The 23,650-nt window shown below is 36.7% G+C and overlaps 2 protein-coding genes across 3 annotated transcripts; both read right to left on the reverse strand.

Annotated features, from left to right (window-relative positions):
- Positions 1-9,799: 9,799 nt before the first annotated feature.
- Positions 9,800-11,333, reverse strand: LOC113851132. Its single transcript, XM_027481612.1, has 2 exons — positions 11,034-11,333; positions 9,800-10,948 (listed from the first exon to the last, which is right to left on the reverse strand). The coding sequence occupies exons 1-2, from the start codon at positions 11,331-11,333 to the stop codon at positions 9,800-9,802; spliced, it is 1,449 nt and encodes a 482-aa protein (XP_027337413.1).
- Positions 11,334-14,676: 3,343 nt separating this feature from the next.
- On the reverse strand, positions 14,677-18,794 carry LOC113849540 (BTB/POZ and TAZ domain-containing protein 2). 2 transcript variants are annotated; one of them, XM_027479514.1, is made up of 5 exons: positions 18,399-18,794; positions 18,176-18,309; positions 17,786-18,089; positions 17,386-17,702; positions 14,677-15,853 (listed from the first exon to the last, which is right to left on the reverse strand). In XM_027479514.1, exons 1-5 carry the CDS (start codon positions 18,510-18,512, stop codon positions 15,673-15,675), a joined length of 1,050 nt encoding a protein of 349 aa, XP_027335315.1. In that variant the 5' UTR covers positions 18,513-18,794; the 3' UTR covers positions 14,677-15,672. The 2 variants fall into 2 exon arrangements, with proteins under 2 accessions (XP_027335315.1, XP_027335316.1); XM_027479515.1 differs by having other exon boundaries at positions 14,702-15,853; positions 18,176-18,275; positions 18,399-18,539.
- Positions 18,795-23,650: the final 4,856 nt, after the last annotated feature.

Here is a 23,650-nt window from a genome sequence, read left to right on the forward strand (position 1 = left end):
ATTTTCTAATTTTCCCGCCATTTCTTATGGCGTCTCTGCCACTTACCTGCTTTATGTCAAGCACGTTGTCCAAAGTCAGCGCAATAAATGCAGGTACTGCTTGGCAGTTACTGAAAATGTCCCATTATTGAGACGTGCTTTGTTCTGTTGGGGATTCAAGGCCATTTTTGATCGAAAAGACACCCCACTATCTTTTCATCTTCCCACTAAGTGCCAAAATACTCTAGACTTGGGCTCTTGTATGGGCCTTGTACGAGGTTGGGGACCAGTATAAAAAGCGAAGTTACCTTCTCATTTTTTACGCTTTCGTTTTTACTCTCTTTCTTAAGAGCTCTGTTCTCTCTCTTCTGCTTCTTTTTGTATCAAAATTTCTTCTGGTTAGTCCTTATCTTCCCTATTTCTCATCGAAATGGCCTCCAAGTCTAAGGTTCCCTCTGCTTTCTCCAATGCTGAGCTCGTTCCTTTGGGTCATTCGAGCTACCTTCCTGAGCCACCTCTCGAGGAGGAGAAACTGGCTATTTGGAAATCTCAGGTACTCATTCCCTTTTCATTAGGCTCGAAACCTCATGCATTTTTAGGTCCTTTTGTTCCCCAATCATCTGTCGAGTCTTCTTTTTCTGCTGATGGAGTCTTGGCATTCTCTTCCAAATATAACTTGGACTCTCTCGAGAATGCCCAAAAAATATTTATAACTATGCCTCCTGTAACCAAAGACTTATATTTGCCTTGGTTAGATAGAGTTGAGGGTGAAAAACAAGATAGTTGGAGGGCCATAGGAATCTATGATATCATTCAATTGTCTAGGTACAATCTGTCTTACAACTTCCCTATGATCATGAGTTCTCTCTTCTTCTGGGATCGAGCAACTAGCTCTTTCCACGTGCCTTGTGGTATGATTACCCCAACTCTTTTCGATGTGGCTGCCATTCTTGGGCTTAGGCCAACTGGTCCTTCATTTCGACCAGATTCTCACCCCAAAAATCCTGATGTAACCCCAACTTCCAAAAGCTTTCTTACCAACTCTTCATAACCTTGAATATGAATCGAGATGGTCCCGTTACTGATGAGGAGCATGTTGCTTTTCTGATGTTTTGGCTTTCCGCATATGTTTTTTGCTCGAGATTGCTCCAAGTACCAAAGACACTGCTTACTTTGGCCCAATTACTGCATGAAGAGTCTTCAATATGCCTTGGGAAGCTTATCTTAGGGAATTTGTATGAAAATTTAAATGAGGCCGTAGCTTCATTTAAGTCTAATGACTTTCCTTCAGTCATTAGTGGCCCTTTTGGCTGCTTCAGCTCTGGTTGAATGCTATTTTTGAAGAAAAATTACAAAGCTCTGAACCACCCAATATTTCTCGAGAGATTGAAGGTTTTCGTCTGACTTTCTTGACTACTAACATAGCCAAAAAACACTATTGTAATGCTTTTCGACAGTATTTCAATTTTTTCTTATCTCTTCAATCTTTCACTCCTCAACTTGCTCCTTTTTCTGCTCGAAAGGTAGGGCCAGTATGGTTCAAACATCCTTTCCTTCGAGAACCCCAAGTGCCCAGTCTGAAGTTTTAATGACATGGAGACAGTTTCTTTCATGTCAACTTCTTTTTTGTAGTTTCACTCATAGGCCCTATCAAGTGGTTGCTTATCAACCAAATCTGGTAGCTCGACAATTTGGGTTGGGCCAGTTAAAACCTTCTTTATGCTGGAGGGGTCAAATCTCGATATTCTTGAAAACGCTCGAAAGAGTATTGATGATCTGAATGAGGCTATTAGTTTCTTTCGAAAACGTAGGCCAGAAATTTCCCCTTTTGAGTTCGAGCCTATTTTCTACTGTACCAGCACTTTTCAAAGTTGGTGGTCTACTTATTATCATCACCCTGAGATATCTATCGAAGCGTGCAACCAGAAGATGACTTCTGCTTTTTCTCTATTTCAGAAGGGGATCCAAAGGCCAAGACAAGAGGTACGCATATTCGAGAAATCCAATCTTTTGAACGATTTTTTAAAGTACTTTACTTACCACAAAGAATATCCCAAACTATTTTTGAAGCTGCTCTTTCCTTGAGAGAAAAACAAAAGAAAGAGTAAATAGGTATAGGGATTTTCATCCTTTTGAGAAGTTTATAGAAGAAATCCTTTTTAAAAAATTTTGACCAACTTTTCCACCTTTGCCAAACTGTAACTTTGCTCTGGCTTTACCCATAATTTCACCTAAATGGGTCGATCTACCTTCGACTCTTTTGAACGAATTATCCCTCCTCGAAGTAGAATAACAGCTTCGAGATTTTCTTTTAAAACTTATCCTTACCCTCTTCACCTTGATATTCAAGATGTGAGAATCCTTACAAAGTTTAAAGATGGTAAGGTTTACCCTACTTTTCCTCGAAATACCTTTTGTATTTTTTATTTGATTTAAACCTTTTTCGAGTACTTTTACAGCTCTTCCAACAGAACCTTTTGTTGGTCGATATGACCAAGAGGATTGGGAAGAAGATGAGCCTCCTAAGAAAAAACAGAAATCTACTCGAAAAAGTTCTTCAAAATTCCTACAAAAGGATTCATCTACACCCCAAGCTGCCTCTGGGGTGTCTAAGGTAAACATTTGATCTGGGTTTAATTTTATTTTGCTTTTCTCGAGATGCTTATTATTTGAAAATTTTTTCATCTTCCAGGCTAAGACTACCAAAGCCACAAATCCTGCCAAATCCAAAATTTCTGTCGAAATGGCTGTTCCAACTCCTGTTCGACCAACTTCTGATCAACCTTCGACTCAGTCAGCGGAGGTAAGTATTTTGTGCTTTTTAGAGTAAAATTCTATTTTTTCGAGCAATACCCTAACCTTTTCTTTGTAACAGGTTTCAATTGATGACACTCCAAGTGTTAATTCCCCTCCTAGGGTTCAACAGAAGTCAAAAAAGCGCTTGACCCCTATTCCTGAGGAATCTCAAAAAAGCTCGAAAAAGAACCGTGAAGTTGTTTCCAAAACTTGGCGCTGGGGAATGAAGCAACTTCGTCTTCAAGTTCTGGGACTTCGAGTTCTTCTTCAGATGCTTCTTCGAGCTCATCTAGCTCGAGTTCTGAAGACCAAGCTCAAACAGAGCAAGCTTCTGAGGTAAGGCGTGATTTTGCTCGAAATTGATCTTTTTAATCTGTTTCACAATTGATCTTCATACTTGAGACTTTTCTTCTTTCTTTCTAGGTGCCCCCTCTATCTCGACAAACACCGCCTCTGGGTTCTCCTGAGGTTGATGTTGTTACATATCACTCAGAAGAGGAAGGGCCCTTGCCTGAAGGTGAGGAGAATGTAGCTGCAGAGGGAAATCAAGTTCCTGAAAACCTCCCAATTTCTGTCGAAGGTCCTCCCAGCCTTGAAGTTGTGCCACCAGCATCATCCATTAACTCAGAAATGAACTTGGATGATTTTAATGCCATGGTGGAGGAAGATCCAGAGAGGGCCATCGACAAAATCTTGGTGGTACTTTTACCTTTTCTTCTTCGTCTCATACTCCCTCAGGGTCATATTCAGAAATCTCCAAGCCCACTGAATCAACTGAAAAAATGCTCGAAGAGCTTAGGTCCTTGGTCTTTGATGCACTGATGATGAAGAACCTTCCCCTGACAAGGACTTGGTTGCCAAGGTCAAAGGCCTACTTTCTTCGTTGAAGGCTCAACTCTCGACCTTTCCTGAAGGACTCCAACGTTTTGAGTCTCTTTTCATCGATTCTTTAGCAATTATAGACCAAACCACTGTGGTGGGTTCTAAACAAGATCAAGCTCGAGTAAAGCAAGACTCTGCTTCTAATAAATTGAAAGAGGCTCAACTGGGTTAGTCAAGCTAAAGGAATCGGCTACCAATGCCGATATGAAGCAGAAAGAAGTTGATGCTAGAATCGTTGATTTAGAGAAACAACTCGAAAGAGCTCGAAAGGAGTCAGAGATGCTGAAGAAAGCTAGTGGGCTTGTGAGAAGAAAAGAAAAAACTTTATAGAAAATGTGAAGACCCTGACTATTGAGAGAGCTCAAGCTATGGAGGATATTTCGAGTATGGATGCACAATGTACAGCTCTTGAAACCAGATATCAAAATTTGAGAGCTTTTATACTGAAATGCGCTCAAGCTTCCTTTTTCATTTTTTCTTGTATTTTCTTTGAATTCTTTAGTTAGGCCTTTTTGTAAATACTCAAATTTTACTTTGAATGAAATTTACTTATTTGTCCTCTTATTGTTGAATTACCTGTTTATTTGCCTTAATTCAAGTTATTCTTACTTCATATGTTTCTGGTTGTATGGTTTTAAGTACTTACCGTTAATCGACATGATTCGACTATTAGTTCCAATTTCTCGAATTGAATACGCGTTATTTGAAAACACATTTTCAATCTCGAATGGGCCTTCCCAATTGGGTGACCATTTTCCAAGTTTTCTTGATTTTTTGTCGAATGGTAAAATTACTTTCCACACTAATTCACCAGATTAAAATGCTTGTTTCGTACCTTTTTGTTATATGACCTCGAAATTCTTTCTTTTTGTCGAATCATCTTTTTTAAGGCACTTAAACAAATTTTATCCAAAGCATTTAATTCATCAAACATTAAGGCCCAATAATCTTCACTTGGTAATTCAAATTGCCGTTGTAATCTAACTATTGTAGATTCACCTCCATAGGTAGAACGGCTTTATGGCCATAAACGAGTCGAAATAGAGTTGTCCCTGTAGCTTCTTTTGGGGAATTCCTATATGCCCACAATACTTGATTTAAGGTTTCATGCCAATTTCTTGGTTTTGATCCAATGTGTTTTTTAATCAATTTGATCAAAATTTTATTTACTGCCTCCACTTGTCCATTGGACTGGGCATAGTATGGGGTTGAAGTTATCATTTTTATATTCAAGGTCTCTGCATATTGAGTTACCTTTCGACCTACAAAAACAGTTCCTTGGTCTGTTGTTAAAGTTTCTGGTATGCCGAATCGATGAATTATGTATTCGTCGATAAAATTAACAACATCACTTTGAGTAACTTCTTTCAACGGAACTGCCTCAGCCCACTTTGAAAAATAGTCGACACTACAATGATATACTTATGGCCTTTTGTTGAAGGAGGATGAATTTGGCCAATTAAATCCAGAGCCCAGCCTCGAAAAGGCCATGGCTTAATTATTGAATGTAATTCAGAGGCTGGAACGTGTTGAATATTACCATGCTTTTGACATTCTTCACAGGATTTTGCATATTCAAAGCAATCTTTAATCATCGAGGGCCAGTACAATCCTTCTCGAAGTAACATCCATTTCATTCTTTCTCCAGCTTGATGAGCTCCGCAGATCCCTTCATGGATTTCTGCCAGGGCAATATAAGCCTCATGTTCGCTGAGACATCGAAGTAAAGTGCCATCAACACCCCTTTTATACAATTCATCAACCACAATTATATAGTTAACTGCTCAAAATTTTGTTTTTCGATCAGTTGGAATGTTGGGGTCCTTGAGATAATTGATTAAAGGTTTCCTCCAATCTTGGTTAGTTAAGTCATTTATGTTTAAGATCTCAAGGTTTGTTGACCCTAATTTCTCCCTTATCTCTGTTAATTTTGCCAGGTTTTCACTCGAAATTCTATATTTCGAGGCAATTTGGGCTAATTCATTGGCCTCTTGATTTTTGTTTCGAGGAATATGTTCTAGAATGACTTCGTCAGATTTTTGTAATAATTTATTCACTTTTACCCAATATTCGACGAGGTTTCTACTTAAACATTTATATTCTTTGGTTAGCTGCTTTATTACTAACTCAGAGTCTCCTCGAATGATTACATTTCTTGCCCCGAAATTTAACAGTATTTCAAGTCCAGCTAATAATGCTTCGTACTCAGCTTCATTGTTTGAACAAGCTGTTTTTATCTCGAAGAGTAATTTCGTTGGGATTTCGTCTGGTGAAATTATCAGTATTCCGACTCCAATTCCATTTCTATGACTAGATCCATCGAAGTACAATTTCCATGACTTTAGACTTATAAAATCTAATTCTTTGATTGGAATCGAGTGATCAACAACGAAATCAGCAACAACTTGGCCTTTTACAGATTTTAGTGGTTTATAAATTAGAGAATACTCTGTTAAAGCCAACGCCTATTTTCCAACTCTACCGTGAAGGATAGGTTTCGACAAGAAATATTTTATTATATCATGATGTGAATAAACATGTACATCAAAAGGCCTAATATAATATTTTAATTTCTCACAAGAAAAATATAGACACAAACATAATTTCTCGATTGGACTATATCGAGATTCTGCACCTATCAACATTCGACTAAGATAATAAACAGCTCTTTCGACACCATTTTCGTCTTCTTGAGCTAGCATGCTCCCAATAGTATGTTCTGATGTCGAGATATATAACTTCAAGGGAAAACCTTTCTTTGGCGGAACCATTACTGGTGGTTTTGTCAGATATTGCTTTATCTCCTCGAAAACAGCTTGATGTTCTACCTCCCATCGAAACTCTTCTTCTTTCTTTAACTTCAATACGGGTGAGAAGATTTTAACCTTGCCAGAAAGTTTGGAAATAAATCTTCGTAGAAAATTTATTTTCCCTAGCAACGATTGCAGTTGTTTTTTAGTCGAAGGGGCTTGTGTCTCAGATATTGCTTTGGCCTTATTCTTGTCGATTTCAATTCCTTTTTGGTGAACAATAAAGCCAAGGAACTGTCCTGCAATAACACCAAAAGCAAACTTTAGAGGATTCATCTTCAAGCCATATTTTCGCATTCTTTCAAATGTTTGTCGAAGATGACCAACATGGTCACTTTTATACTTAGATTTCACAACAATATCATCGATATAAACTTGCAAAAATTTGCCTATTATGTCATGAAAAATAGTGTTCATTGCCCTTTGGTATGTAGCTCCAGCATTTTTTAATCCGAATGGCATTACTACCCATTCATAAGTTCCTAGAGCCCCAGGGCATCGAAAAGCTGTTTTCGATATATCCTCTTCAGCGATAAAAATTTGGTTATACCCTGAATATCCATCTAACAAACTTAAAATTTCATTCCCTGCTGCCGAATCTACTAACATATCGGCTATTGGCATAGGGTATTCATCTTTTGGTGTAGCAGTATTTAGATTTCAAAAATCAATGCAAACTCTAAGAGATCCATTTTTCTTAATCACAGGTACTATGTTCGAGATCCAGTCAACATACCTGACAGTACGAATAAACTTTGCTCTAAGAAGCCTTTCGATCTCTTCCTTGATTTTTGGCAAAATCTCTGGCGCAAATCTCCTAGGTGGTTGCTTTACTGGCCTCTTTTCTGGTCGAATTGGGAGTCGATGTTCGACTAATTCCCTCGAAAGGCCTGGCATTTGATCATAACCCCAGGCGAAGCAATCCTTAAATTCCCTTAGTAGCTTGATTAATTGGTCTTTCACTTCTTCTTCGACCAATTTACTGATGAAAGTTAACCTCGGCTCCTTTTCATCTCCAAGGTTCACTTCTTCTAAGGGATCTTGTGCCTCCATTTTTTGCCCTTTTCGAGCTGAATCTTCCTCGAAGCTAATTGGTGCATCATCGTAGATGCAATCAAGCCGGACATCGTTGCCTTCGGTCTCTAGAACCGATTCTTCTTGAATCACACATGTTTTGAGTTCTGTGTGCCTTTGTTCGGCTAGATAAGCCGAATTTGTCGTAATGGCCGAATATTGTGAATCGGCCTCCAATCCTTCAGCCACTTTTAGGGCCGCTTCTCTTCTTTCGGCTAGATGAACTGAACTTTCGACCATGTTGATATCTGCATGGCCTTGGATTGGGTCTACGGCCTTATGGGCCGAGATTTCTTCTATTTTTTGTGATTTTATGGCCGAACTAAATTTATCGGCCTCCGAAGTATCCCCGGCTTCGAGAGCCGTTTTTATTTTATTTTCGGCTACGTAAGCCGAAATTCGAGCCAAAAGGCTCTTTTCAAGGCTCTTCATTTTCATTCTTTTCGGCCTCCACTATTTCTTGGAAGCTGTAAAAACCCACCGAAGGGTCTAGGCGAATCTGGTGTCGAATTTCGTGAGCATTTGGCAGGAGAGGATTTCGGCCAAAATGAGGGCTGCCTATATCCTCTATACGGAGCGGCGTGGCAAAAGATTTGTCGAATGTCTTGCTATCGAGACTGCTTACATGAACTTCAGCCTTAAAATAGCTCTGATCTCCATCGACGCATTCCAGCACTCCGTTGTTATTCCAAAAACATAGTTTTTGATGCAGTGACGAAGGTACTGTCCCAACCCCATGAATCCATTCTCTCCTGAGCAATAGATTATAACTTGCCTTAGAAGCTACCACTACGAAGATAGTTGCTTGAGAAACAGATCCAACCCTCAGGTTGACGATTAGGGCCCCTTTGAAACTTGAAGATTTCCCTTCATAGTCCGTTAGTACCAAGTTGTGTGGGAGTAAATCCTCTTCAGATTTCCCAATCTTTTTCAGTAAAAAATTGGGCATAATATTGATAGCTGCCCCAGAATCCACGAGGACTTTGTTCACTCGAAATTTTTCGTCAATTCGAGCCGCAATGTATAGCGGCTTCATATGACTCTTCATTTCACGTGTCAGCTTCTCGAAAACAGCCGACGATTTAGCAAGTGAACCGTCCTCTGCCAAATAACAATAACCCCATGGGTTATTATCGGGTTCGTCATCGGCATAGAAGTCTTCTTCATCTCCTTCGCCGATTCCTTCGGCATATTCAGCAGGCAGCATGGATACAACCCCAAGTATGTCCTCGAGATCATCTTCAAAACCTGATTCGAATACATCGGTGATCAATTTATCATCCGCATCGTACTCGATTTCTGGACTTTTCATCTTCAAGTCTTTCTTCATTACTGGTGCCCTCTCTTTAGTCGTTTTGACTTCGACACTAACCGGGGTACACCGCATATTTCTGGCGGCATTTCCCTGGGCTTGTTGGACTTGATTTTGAGCTCGAATTTGGGCTTGGATTCGAGCTTGAGCTTGTGCCTGGACTTGAGCTTGAGCTTGGTCCTGGACTTGAGCTTGAGCTTGGGCCAAGGCTTGTGCTTCATGCTCAGCCTTCCTGATTCTTTGAGCTCTTCGCCACTGAGTTTTAGTCATAGGAGCCTTAAAATAGGGCTTTTTCGACTGAAAATGGCTATGGATTCTGGAACCCAGTTTGAGTGAAAAACTTGGGTTGTGAGAAAACTTGTTGTGGCATGACCGTTGAATGTGACGGTCCGCCCTTTTCGACCATCTGCAGTTTTGGTCGAATTAATGATGGGTGCAACACATTTCGAACCCATGTGTTGCTCAGAACATTTTGAGCAGGTACGAAGGTCCTGCTTTGAACAGTCTGAGGATCACGTATGGTGATAGAAGCATTCTGAGTCTGGATCCCTTTGTTCTTGGTGATCACCTGGTTGGTGGTCACCTGATAGTCTTTCTTCATCTCTGATTGCTCGAAGGCTTTGGCCGCCGCTTTATCGAAAACGGCGCTGCACCTCGGGCACAGCATGACCTCACTGTCTGCTTCCTTCTTTCGAGTTAGAAAGTCTAGCAGCGAGTCACCAGCCTTTGGGAAGATTTCAGCTTCTTCCTTCTCGAAGGCTTCGAGGGTGTCATTCAAAGAGCCTTTTCCTTCTAACTCTTCTACAGCTCGATCGAATGACCCCTGTTGTTCAGCAACATCGACCATCAGTATGTCGATAGGTTCCACGAAGTTAGCTTCTATTTGCATGGGATCAGAATCGATTTTCATCGACATTTTGGTTTTTTGCTCGAATTTTAATCGTCCTTACTTAATGGCGTCCTGAATAAGATCCTTGAAACAAACACAGTTATTAGTCCAATGTCCATAAACGTGACGAAACTTACAATATTTTTGACCCTTTCTTTGTTCTAGAGTAGGGATTTTATGATCATCAGATAATATAATTTGCCCATCTTTCAATAAAATGTCAAAAATATGATCAGCTTTAGATACATCAAAGGCATAACTCTTATTAGGTCGAGTTTTGTCCTTAATTTTGAGTGGTTTTAAAGATTGGCAAACATAAGGGGGTCCTGGTTTTAATTCAGCTACATTTACCTCATTTACCCCTAAATCGACATCTTCTTCGTCGAGATCATTCTCGCTTCCTATTTCTCCTTCAGCGAGACCTATGTAAGCCACTTTGTCTTTTCGAGGAAATTTCTCTATTTTCTTAGGGACAAATTTTTCAGCCTTAAGTTGCTCGATTTGCCTCACTCTCGTCGCTAACTGCGACATGTCTCTTAACTGCTGATTAATCAATTTCTTTCTAATCGAGTACTCTAATCCGCCTATAGCCACTTGGACTAGTTCATATTCTGGAATTTGAGTAAAACATCTCGACCTCATTTGTCGAAATCTACTTAGATAATTGTCAATGGATTCATTATGTATTCTTTTTATATTAACCAAATCCATTAAGCTAACTTTCGCTTCACCACGAAAGAATTGTTCATGAAACCTTCTTTCTAATTGATTCCAATTATGAATTGAATTCGGGGGTAAGGTTGTGAACCAGGTAAAGGCCCCCTTAGTCAAAGAACTAGGAAAGTACTTTAACTTTAAATCTTCATTTCGAGCTAAATCTCCACATTCTATGGCGTATCTAGCTATATGTTCTACTGTAGATTCACCGGAATCTCCGGCAAATTTAGTGAATTTTGGGACTTTCCAGCCCCGAGGCAGTTCAGCCTGCAAAATTGCCTCAGAGAATGCTGAGACAAAGTAGGGTCTATTAGCATACCCTACGTCGAACCCATGTTGATTCAAGACTTGTTCGACTACATTGGCAATGTTTTGAGGATTCGGGTTGTTTGGATATTGAATTTGATGCCCCCCTAAATTATTTTGCCTAACTTGCTCAAGTATTTCATCAGCATTCTGATTTCGAGCAATAATAAAGGGTTGATTTCCCTGGAAATCACCCTCATTTTGTCTCAGAAGGTTTTGGTCGAGATTTCGACCAATTTCTTCGAGCAAAAACTAGGGGTTGGTCTACCTGAAAATTTCCCTCATTTTGTCTCGGAAGATTTGGACCAAAATTTGGTCTATTTTGCTCGAAAATTTGACCATTTCGACCAAGATTTGTAGCATCTTGATTAGGTGTTTGGGCAACATTTTGCCCTTGCCTTATAGGGACTCGAGGTGCCCCAAAAACGTCAGCAATTCGACGCATTTGTTCAGCCAAAATTTGATAGCTGGTATTAGTCATTTCCACTATGGGATTCAACACAGTGGTCATTTGATGAGTCAGCATATTGACCATCTCGTGATTGCTTTCATCCATCTGTTGCCTCATGGAATGTAAGGCAACATTCAAAAACGAGCTAGTAGGAAGTGAATCCCCACTCGAAGCTCCAAACGCAACTTGCGTTTCAGGTACTCCACCAATCGTACCCATTCCCGGTGGAATAGTATGGAGTACACCCATTCCCAGTGGAATGGTGTGACTCTGGGTGACACGGTTGTCACCACAGGGTTAGAGAAGGTTGATACTCCAAAGATAGGAGGTATACACACGGGAGGTAAGCCAAATGGGTGATCACCCAGCCTTGGCCTTGGGCCAGGATTTATGCTGGGATTGGTTGGCGGCATAGTAGCCATAAATTGGCTAACTACGGGAGATGACGGCGTAGGTAACGCCGTCGTTTGTGTGGGTTGTGCGGCAGTAGTAGTACTGCCGCTTACATTTTCTGGGTTAGTATCACTACCATCACTTCTGGAATTGCCATTCCCAGAACTAGAATCACTATTTCTTCCTCTATTAGCCATAATACAACGTCCGTTACGTAATATCATGCAACAAAGCAAACAATCATTCAAAACACACAATATTGTCCCACTGGGCGTGCCAATTTGTTTATGGCGAAAAATGACAATTTGTAAACAAATAATCCAAAGATCAATTTGGGGACTGGATTTAGGTCCTCTTTGGGTTCTTTTAAGTGTGTTGTTAACGTGATGCTCAAATAAACGGCGAAAAAGAGTATTAAGCAAGAATAGGGAATAGTAATTGTGCAGAATTGAATAACTAACGTAGAAGTTGGTTATAGAAGAGTATAAAATAGGAAATGAATTGCAGAAACAGGAACAAAAGCGATTTAAACAAAGCAACTTGAATTGAAATGCAGGAATGGAAATGTGCAGGAATTTAAAGGTGCGTGAATATAAACGTACGACTCCTCACAACGGCGAACAGCGGCCACCGTAGGTCTCCTTGTAGCTGGTGTCTGGCGCGGTGCAGGGTTTCAGCGTCTCAGAGTGTTTAGGTGCGGTGTCTGGGTGCAAAAAGTCGTCCTTTGTGAAATAATGCTTTGTAGTATTTATAGACATGAATATCACCACCGTTTTCCTCCTTTTGCGGGCACTTCTTAGTAACTGCCTTCAACTGTTGATGCTCACTATCCACGATTGCTTGTGATCGTGTTGTTTGTTGTAACCGCTATCGCCCATGATCTCCTTTGCGTAGTGGTGAATGTTGATAACTACTGGTAACCGCTTTTGGATTTTTCAATACTCCTATCTTTCGAGTATTTCTGAGAGAAACCTAGAAAACTTTTTTAATGTTATGGCCTTGGAATAGTTTCTTCTTGACTTCTCTTTTCGAGCCATTCTGGAGTTTTGAGAGTCTGTCTGGGTCTTGTGGACTTAGAACATTTTCTTTGCTCATTTCTGTTTTTCGAGCAATTTTGGAGGGACTCTTGAGCTCGACCAGATTTGTGGACTTAGAATATTTTCTGACCACTTCTTGTTTTTCGAGCAATTCTAGAGGAAATCTGGAACACAGCCAAGTTTGTGGACTTAGAATATTTTCTTACCACTTCTTGCTTTTCGAGCAGTTTTGGGTGTCAGGTACTTGGAAACTCATCAAATATTCCTCGAAAAGCCATCAGTTTTTTGTAGACTTAGAATATTTTCTTGTTAGTCCTGTTTTTCGAGCAGCTTTGGGTGTCAGGGACTTAAAAACTCCTAAAGACTCCTCGAAAAACCATCAGTTTTGTGGACTTGGAATATTTTCTTGCCAGTTCTATTTTTCGAGTAGTTTTTGGTGTCAGTGACTTAAAAACTCCTCAAAACTTCTCGAAAAAGCCTTTAGTTTTGTGGTCTTAGAATATTTTCTTGTCTTTCAAGCAGTTTAGAGAAAAATCAACAATGTGACAAAAATCTCTTAAAATAGCTCGAAATGTGTTCCTTTTAATTAAAACCAAAGATCTTCCAATATTCTCTTATTTTCAGGTTTATCTTTGGCTCCTTCTTGACCCTCAAAACTTGTTGAAATGTAGTTTCTTTCAAGATGATTTTTAACTTAGAAAATTTTCCTTATCCCAAACACCAACAAAATTGAATTTGGAAAAGCAAAAGCGTCAGTATATATCATTTTCAATTTCAACTAAATAAATTAATACAATAATTATTTCAAGTTTTGGGCACGTGAAACAGAAAATTCAGCACATGACCAACAAGATTTTTCTGCCCTTTTTTTTTCACTTTTCATGACTGTTTTACAATTATCGTGCGTGTTCACAGAAATATATAAAAAATTATAGCTTAATTACACTTTTATACTCTCTTTTTTCCCACCAAAGTGTAAGGGATGAAACTTTGACCAGATGGAAGCTGAATTGAAGAAAAATACTTCTTTGTTTAATTTTAATTTGAAGGTAAAAAACACAGGATGATGAAACCAAAATAGTAGGATACACAACAAAGTAAGTCTTTGTATTGATGGTAAGAAAATGAGTTGAAAATATATTTTCTAAAAATATCAAATTTATTTGTCCTGCCCCGTTGACTTGTGCTACCTGAATATTGATTTTGATGAGTTTAAATTTTCAAGATTAGACCTAATATATTTTGAGAATGAGTTTGGGTTATAGTTTGAGTTATTTCAATCTAATATGGGTTTTTTTATTTTTATTTTAAAGCTTATATTTTTTTAAGAATATATTAGTGATAAACATTAAAATTTGATACAATATTTTACATATCATGATATTATATTTATGTTGTCACTTGTTCTAAAATATGTGCCAAAAACATACTTTAATTTTAGTTATATACTTTATTAACTCTAAAATTTAGTTATACATAATATTAAGATTAATATATTTTATTTGTAAATTATCGAAGTTACACCATATCAAAAATTTGAGTCACATAAGAAGCGAGATAAACTAGTCTCAAACACGGGCAGAACACTAACTTATCAGACGGTTACTTAATGGAAATTCAGAATTGATCATTGAAATCTTATATAGACAAGTCTAACCAATAATGCCGATTCATCCATGTGGGACAATGAATTTTAAAAACGAAGAAAATCCTATATGTAGTGAGAGGTGATCTGTGGGCAAATTTAGAAGTAAGTGAGCAGAAGTTCCTCTAATCCCCTAGAGTTTCAGCAAATAGCGAATAACAAGTTTAATTTAAGTTATTTATGGACATTAATGACCATTGACCAATATGGATGAAGCAATATAAAGTTCAAAATAAAATAAAATTAAAATTTTGATTTCTGCACTTCAACATATTATAATCTTTACCTTGGTTATTAATTGAAAAAGGAGTCCGTTATAACTTTTCGTTCTTTTTGCAAAGAAAATTGGTGAAAGAGCAGAGCCACCATTGCAAATTTACAAATGCTTTAAAAGTGATATGAAGTTTTTAATATGGAAACATTACAATCCGATTGTGACACAACAATATTTCCCCACTGTCCAAGTTAGTGGAACCCTAAGCTAATAATGCTTTGCTTCATATTTCTTCGTATTGACCACAACGATGGACTTCCATGTACTCAACTGTGTTATTAAAAAAAAAGAGAGTACTCAATAGTGTTACAATGCTCTTTCGGCGGTGTCTCTCGAATTAATGCACTTAACTTTGTCTAGGACAACAGCCTCTGGAAATGGCACACGTTAAAGCAAATGATAGCGATACTAGATATCTAGTATTAAGAGTTAGTGGGTTCCTGAAGGGCATCACTAACACCTCAATGCCTTTCTTAACAAATGAGCCCCTCTTTGGTTCTTTCATAAGACCAAGTGTCGTCTGCGCCAGTGTGCCTGTGAGACTATAGTGCCGGCCCTTACCTATTGTTTTGACTTCAAAATTGAGAAGTGTAATCATCGTTTACAATATCCTACTCTCACAGACTCACAGTAATGATAATGTCCCAAAATATATGTTCCCCAACACTTGCCATAATCATGTCAAAATCTTTAGTGTCTCTAGTTTGTTGTTCTAACATAAATCAGTCCAGGAAGAAATGAGATGACATAATAAAACTAAATAATCACTTAGTTATTGACCAATTCAGAATATAAACTAACTAAACGACTATTTAAAATGAATATTGATTATATTCTACACAGATTTTTCACTAGCTTACAATGCTCTCAAAATCTCTCAACAACGCAAAAAGAGGTTCAATTTGCTTGTATCTACAGCAAACAAAATTTACAGTTGCAAGCTAATACTCAATTTGCGATTTCCTCTAGCTAGTAAACCAGGTACAAGAAGTTCACGTTACCAAAAAAAAACCTCCTGCTTCTACACACAACAGCTAGCAGAATATTCTCTCCAAAGATACAGCCATATCAACACGTAACACACCATCGTGTACATTATTAAAATATTCATAGTAATTTGAAACTTCTAATCCCAGAATTGTTTATTGTCACTCTTGTTTCCTCATCTCGCTTCCTCTTTGGCAGAGACAAAGAAGACATGACTTTTGCTGAAGCCACCTTCCTAGCTAGTAGCATCCACCTTGTATCATCTCTCCTTTTCTCTTGCTGCATTCTCAATTGAAATTGCCTGTGTCACATTTCAACAAAACAGAAATGTTAAGTGTTATCTGACATTGAGCACATTTCAAATACCTTGACAGCTAGTAGGTAAGACAAGACAAATGTGAAGCTTCATAAGATTATAAGAAAACAAGGACAGCGACATGGACCCACCACTGGCTGAAATTGGACGTTATATTAGACAACATAGATATTTAAGATAAGCACGAGAATATTAACTTTAATTTATGTTTTGATTTGAAGAGTAAATAGTGATCATAGATCTGTAAATTTCCCAATTAATTAGACAGGTGATTGATAAAAGACCGAGGCTCAACCACTAGTTTAGTATGCTTTTTCTTTGCCTACAATAAAGACAAGCTGTACATCATCAACCGGGGATATTTTATTTTCTTCTTGTTTGGGGATCCCATCGCTGATGGACACATGGTTGGCGTGTTTTGAACCATCCTTCTCATCAAATGGAAGGTAGATCTAATAACTATATAGTATAATATACCATCAATGCATTGATTTGTAAAATGAAAGACAGCCGTGACTAGGACACGATTAGCTATTATGGATGCGAAGATTAGCAGGGTGATAAATGATAAGTTGAAAACAACTACTACCATGGACCAACTGCATAAAGATGCGAGCTGGACAACTACATATATCCCTGAAAAATATCAGGAACTAGCAAACTAAAAAGACAATTTATGATGGGACCCCAAATCTAATCCAATTATAAAGTAACACACTAATTTCAATGTGATAAAGAAGTCAGATATAACATCACAACTAGATTAAATTTTGTTTAAAAAATCAAGCAATCATGCTCTCCTTGGCTAAAAAATCTAATTCTATGAAACCAAACAGCAATTTACTAACTTAATCATGGGCGAATTCTTTATCAAAATCACCGGAACTTTCCGTAGTGGTGCAGCTAAGAACATTAATTCATCTTGGGAAAAAAAAAAAAACCGACAAAGCTAATTATCAGCCTTTGTTTGTCCGGCTGCTCCTTCTATCTCAATCTGAGGTTCTAGTCCTATAAAACAATTTTTGTATCCATGGAACCACTTCTTACTATAATCGAAGGTCATACTGCTGTGTGAATCGAGCACAGCCTAGAACATAGATTAATTACATTAGAAAAATTAATAAAGTTAATTACAAACTTCTATCAACGTGTCATCTTCTAGTTTCTTATTTATTTGAAAAAATAAACAAAACTAATTCTATAAAAGTACTTCTTGCTTGGAAGAAACTATTTTTGTCCCTTTAAAGGCCGGGAAAAGGGTAAGAAAAAGTAAAACAAGAAAAGCCGCATAGGACCTATAGGTGACGACCAACACTTTTCATTATAGTATCGTCACCAATGATATAATACATCTTTGACAGATCCTAAGATTCAAAAGCAAGAAAGACCACAAATATATCTTATAATAATAACATACCTCCTGGCATTTTTAAACCAATATTATAAATTTATTATTAGCACACTTGCGAAGAAAAAATCACATTGAGTGTGAAATTTAATTTTTAATTAGAATTTACCTGCAAAGAGGAACCTTGCAGGAATCAGGCTGCTGACAAATATAGGAATGAAGTCTAAAGAGCTGCCACATTCGCTTGCACCGCAAGCAGCCACCGCTCATCCTCCTCTCGCACGTGGCAAAGTGGCGTATCAGAACCTGAAGACCTTGACACGTGGCGAATTTGCCGCACGGCCTCCTCTCTCCCTTCACCTCCACATCGTAGGGTCCAACATCAGTGCACCCCTCCGTGCATATGTGTTCCAAGCACTCCATCGCCTCGCTTAGTTGCGCATACAAACCCTGCTCCTCCCTGTGCCTCCTCGATCGCCTTTTCCTCTGCATAATCCACACATTAATTAATTTTCAAAATAATAATTAATTAAATTTAATTTGGAGATTAATTAATAATTAGTAATTACCGTTTCGTGTTCGTCCATGAAACGAAGAATGTCGAGTTCGAGCCAGGGATCGTGCTTGACGAGAAACTTCCACCCTTCGGTTTTCTCCACCGCCTTAAAATGATTGGTGAGCAGCTTCATGCAGCGGAGGTAAAGATCCGGTGCGTCGCAGAGCCTGGCCAGTTGCAGCACGTCCACCACGTTGTCCGTGGTCAACCGCTGAGTCAAACCCTTGATGCACCTCTGCTTCAGCTGCGGCACCATGTAAACGTGCGACAATGCCAGCAGGTGCATCCCGTACTTGTCCATCTCGTCCTCCGTGCACCTGCATCGCACCAGGGGCATCCGCGTCATTTCACATTGGCGGCGATTCAAACGAGTGAATAAACCGTTGTGTTGAGTAGAACTAACCTGGAGGAGTAAAGGAAACCGACGAAGGCGGTGACGGCGTCGCAGGGAACGCCGTGGATTTGGATTATTCTTTCGGAGCTCCGATGCTTACGTGGCCGATCTATGAAGTTCTCCAATACCGGCGACACCGAAGCCTTAATTTGAAAAGCGGGAAACAAAATAAGCGCTAAGCTATGAATGGAAAAAGAAAATTACAATCATATAATTAAAAACCGAAACATACCAGAATGCCAGCGTGGGCCGGAATTCGTGTTCCGTTGGAAGTGTGAATGAAGACATCGGGTTCGGGTAAGGCCCGGGTGGTTTGGTAGTCGATGGATATGGTTCGGGGACCCATTTGAATGATAGAGATTGTTTTGGGAGGAAGGAAATGAATAAAATGAAAGGAAGGTTTAACAGGGAACTTGGGGAAAGAAGCAGAGAGAGGAATGATAAATGTGATGGATATATATATATAGGGGGATGCAAATCCGGGGTAAGTTGGGTTGGGAGCTGACACGGAAACTTCAGCCTCAGCAATAATCGACGTGATGCTTTGCTCTGTGACTCTTATGCACACGCGCTATTATTAGGCGCCGTTCCCATTAGTCAATTAAGCTCTGCCTTTTTTTTTTTTTTTTTTTTTTTTGCCCTTTTGTCTTCCCCTGTCAAACAAAGTCCGGTTTTTACCCCCCACTTAATTGCAACCAAAGAAAAACAAACACTGGTTATTGTAAATTGCATCAATAAAAATATGCTTTTAAAATTGTTACTTTGAATTGAAATTTGCAATATTATATTTGCTGTTAATCTGCTCGTATATATCGCATTTTGAATTTCGGCGAGTAAAGGCTGGGGATTAGTTCTACGCAGAAGATATTTAAAAAAGAAAAGGTGATCAGTTACTATCGGTGCCAATTCATGACAGGTTTTTCGATCGAAAGGCGGTATAAGATTCACGTTAAATTCCACCTCGGACTGTCTTTATCGGTTTGTCAATGTGTGTTTGCAAATATCGTCATTGATGTGTGTGTTATTCACATATTATATTACATTTTTTAAAAATATATCTTTTATCTTTTTGCAACTTAAACTAAACAAAATAAATAGTTTTAATTAATTAAATTATTTATTTGAAAAAATATAAAGAAGTTTTTCATTTATAAATAGATCAGTATTTTAGTTAACTGAACTGTCCAGTCCTAATTTTTTTAATAATACCTTTGAAATAAAATATGCAAGTGTGTTACAGCTTTAAGTAAGTTTGTAATAATATATATTAAAAAATTGTTAAAGCTTAGGAAATTTTTAAAAATTTTTTATATTCTTATTTTAAAACTGCCACATTTTTTAAAAATAAAAGAAGTCTAGTTTTGATATGTTTAAGATATTAAATAGTTAAATATATAAAGTAGTTTGTGATACTGATTCGATAAATTATTTAGAATTGTACTGTTAGAAAAGAATTGTTAAATGAATTTTGTAAGGTTAAAAAATATACATCGTAATAGGGTTCATAAAAACATTATAAATAATCACTTAAATTACCTAGATTGCACCATTAAAATTGCTCTCAAAACTGCAATTAAAAATTAAAACATAAAAAAAAGTGTGAAAAATATATATTTTGGGTTTAGCATATTATGCATATATAGTACATGGACTGCCACCTAAAAAGGAGGTGATTGCGTGGACTATCTTGTCATGACCTTACGTGGAATGGATAAACGAGCTCATAGAGAAGGCATAAGGGTGAGTCCATTGTGGCAATGACTCATACCTTTAAAAACGGCCTTTGGAGGCTGGAAGCGTTAATAAACGGAACGTTTCCAGTGAGAGAAATAAAATGAGGATTGAAACTCGTTCTCATCCATTCCAACTCATCATGGAAGAACAGTGTCTCACGTAGCAGCTTTTGATTTGTTCAATAAAATAATATCCTTTAACCTGTGCATGAGACAGGGTAGGGTCCACCTCCCAAATGAATGTAATTTGTGTTTTGTGTCGGAACCGACTCTCCTAGGAATTTGTGAACGTAATCGCCCCTACGGTGGTGCGCCGCCTCTGCCACATAATCCTCGACACCTTAACCCCTTTTTGGGTGCATATAATCGTACCTAACAAATTGGGCGGTATGTTGGCCTTTTATTTTAATAATGTAATTTAAAAAATTATTTATTAAATTATAGTAATTTTTAAACTATTTTTTTGTCTGGATAAAATTGCTAACATGGTGAAGAGTTTCGTCAAGATAGTTAACGAAAATAATTAATTTATAATTATTTTATTTATTATTTTATAAAAAAAGTGAAATACGTAAAATTAAACTATGTGTCAACGAAGAATGGTTTTATCATTTGACTAATAAAATAAAAGCAAAGTTTCGCTACCATTAAAGCAAAAATAATTAGAAAGTGACATTAATAAATAATAGTATTGCCACAGAAATTGTGAAAGTCATCATATAAAAATTTAAAAATAAAAAAAATTATGTAATAAAAACAACTAGAAAATTTTTAAGATATGTGACTATATTTCGGCTGTTGCGTTTCTCATAGTGAAAGAGTATTTCATCATACAGTTGACGAAACCAATGATGTGTTGACACGTGTTTGGCTACAATAATTATTCTCATCTTTCTTCCTCTTCTCTTCCATTCTTATTTTCATTTTGCCTTTTTTCTCTTTTTAAGTTGTGCTACAAAATCTCAAAATTAATCTAAAAATTGTGTTTGTTATTTACATTTTTAGCCTCAAAATTTTCAAATTTTGTATCTATTTTAAAGGTATAAATCATTATTTGTATATTGATATTCTATTTTTAAATTGATTTGTGTTATTTGAAAAATATGAAAAATGATAAAAACTGAATTTTAAATGTTTATAAATTTTATGCAGGTGATGAGTAGTAAAATAATTGGCCTAAAGGTTTATTGAGATTAGTAAAAAAAATTTACAAATTTAAATATTTTTATATTATTTGTATAAATTAATATGTTGTTTAAAAAATTCAGTTGTAGTTGAAGTGTAATAAATTAAAATATAAAATTATAATTAACTGTTAAAAAAATTTGCTTAAATTTCATTTTATATAATATATTAGCATAATATTATTAATATTATGTATATTATATTTGTTATATATTTTTAAAAATAAAGAATAATAGAAAATTAGTTAATTAAATTATTTTAATAATAATTTATATTCAGTTTTATTATAATACATAATTTTTACACCTATATATTAATTTAAATAAAATTTAGAAAATATAAATTTTGATATTCAGTAATAATATAAAATATTATGATGTATTTAATTAACATATAATCATAATTTGTATGAATATTGTGTGTATATATAAATTTAAATTATTAAAAATGTAAATTAAAAAAAATTTGTCTGTAACTAAATATATTTTTTAATTTAAAAAACATAATATTATTTATATAATTGTAAACTGCATGCAATTTACGTAGATTTAAACTGAAAATATGAAAAAATAATAATAATTTAAATTACTTTTATGTTAATAATTAGAGTTTTTTTATTTAAATAACGTAACATTATTTATATAAATTGTATTAAGTACATTTTTATATGAAAAATATTTGCAATAATTATAATTTTGTATATCTTTAGTAAGATGTATGAAAATGTAAATAAAAATATTTATTTTTAAAATGAAATTGATATTACGTAAATTATAATTTGTATTGAATATAGGTTATGATGAGTTTATAATATATTGCATTAAATATATATTTATGTCATTACAATGTGATAATATTTAGTTTGTAAATTTGTTTAACCATTATAAAATATGTATTGTTAATTATGTTAGTAAAATATAAAATTATTATTGAATGAAATTTTATTACTTATAGTGATTTTGTTGTATAGATGGCATCATCTTCATGACAAAGTAGAATTACTAATCTCGGGCCAGAAGATCTATCACTTTTTCAGTTTCAGAGTATTCATGTTTTTGAACATATTTAGGATGGACATGATCACCTGATATTTAGGGTCAAGAAGTGTCAGAATATTCTTGGTGGAATAGAGGGTGTTTCAAAAGAAATTATTCCGCATCTGGAGTTAGTAGATTTTATTGGAGTAGCTAACTTGTCCTAGTTTCCCCTAGACGTAGGTTGATTATTGCTTTAGTAGAGAGGTGAAAGCCCAAGACACACACCTTCCACATGCCCCTAGAGAGTGTACTATTATTCTTCAGGATGTTGCTATCCTCTTAGGATTACGCATAGATGGGAGACATGTTATAGAACCTATTGGAGGTGATTAGGCGCAGATTGTTGAAGACAACCTAGGTATCATATCATGATCAGATGCTTTTGTAGGTAGTTTCTTGACGAATGCAATATACATGATACGCATTTGGAGGTTGTCACCCAATGTGTGAATTTGACAAGCCCCTTTTATACTTTGATGCCTATCTGATATCAAACAAATTATCGATTTATCAATAACATGCAAACGAATCAATGCCAAGAACCATTCCCATGTTGACAAGGTTTTTCCTTCAACAATTGCAAAAGCTAATAGAAGGACATAATTATTTCCATCTTGAGTTGTTGTAATGAGCAATGTATGACGATACTTACCATATAAGAATGTCCCATCCACTTGTAATATAGGTTTGCAGAATTTGAAAGCTTCATGACATTGTTTGAATAACTAGAATAATTGTTCAAATACTTTAAACTTGTTATCCAATTGATAACCAACTATATACTCTTTTGTTTTAATTTTATAAACAGATTCAAGAGCATATAATTGCATGTATTCTAACCAACTTGGCAACATAGCATATGATTCATCACAATCACCAAATACTTTAACAATGATTTTTTGCTTCGCTTTCCAAGTCTTTTTATATGAAATTTTATATCCAAACTGAGCACATATTCTGTAACGCCCCGAATTTTGTAATCTTAATTATTGTTATTTATATAAATCTAAATGTATATTCATGTGTGTATTTTTAGATATATGTTGTGAATATGTATGTGTGTATGCATGACTGGTTGGGCTGAAATGGGCTAAGTGCCTAAGTGTAGGGCGTGTTACTGGGCTGTTCTCGCTAAAGCGAAAGGGCCCTGGGAGGAAGTACCAGAACTATTGCCTTCTCGCTGTAGCGAGAGATCGACAGTTTGCAATGCATTTTTAGGTGCAGTCTCGCTGTAGCGAGAGGGTTTCACTGTAGCGAGATTCTGCAAAAACCAGAGTTTAGTTTTCTCTGGTTTTTTCGCTGCAGCGAGAGGGCATGTCGCTGCAACAAGGTCCCCTCGTTGCAGTGAGAATATCTCGCTGTAGCGAGAGTGTTGCGACTAGAAAAAAAGGATTTAAAGGGGATTAGGCTTCGAAGAGAGTTTTCTCCCTCTCCCTTCAATCCTCTTATGCCCAAAGCCATGTTCCACTGATTCATTGCCTCCAAAGCCGTTTGGGTGCTTGATTGAAGGTTAAATCTATGTGGGGAAC

This window comes from Abrus precatorius, unplaced genomic scaffold, assembly GCF_003935025.1.
Source record: "Abrus precatorius isolate BTA unplaced genomic scaffold, Abrus_2018 Scaffold9, whole genome shotgun sequence".
NCBI lineage: Eukaryota > Viridiplantae > Streptophyta > Magnoliopsida > Fabales > Fabaceae > Abrus > Abrus precatorius.

What these genes read in the sequence shown, in the direction of transcription:
- LOC113851132 (XM_027481612.1), bottom strand. Translation starts at nt 11,333, where the DNA reads ATGAGGCAACAGATGGATGAAAGCAATCACGAGATGGTCAATATGCTG. An exon ending in AAAATGAGGGAAATTTTCAG is followed by an intron (nt 10,949 to 11,033) that starts GTAGACCAACCC and finishes GGTGATTTCCAG; the next exon opens with GGAAATCAACCCTTTATTAT.
- LOC113849540 (XM_027479514.1), bottom strand. Translation starts at nt 18,512, where the DNA reads ATGGGTCCCCGAACCATATCCATCGACTACCAAACCACCCGGGCCTTA. An exon ending in CGGCCCACGCTGGCATTCTG is followed by an intron (nt 18,310 to 18,398) that starts GTATGTTTCGGT and finishes TTTCAAATTAAG; the next exon opens with GCTTCGGTGTCGCCGGTATT. An exon ending in GGTTTCCTTTACTCCTCCAG is followed by an intron (nt 18,090 to 18,175) that starts GTTAGTTCTACT and finishes GGTGCGATGCAG; the next exon opens with GTGCACGGAGGACGAGATGG.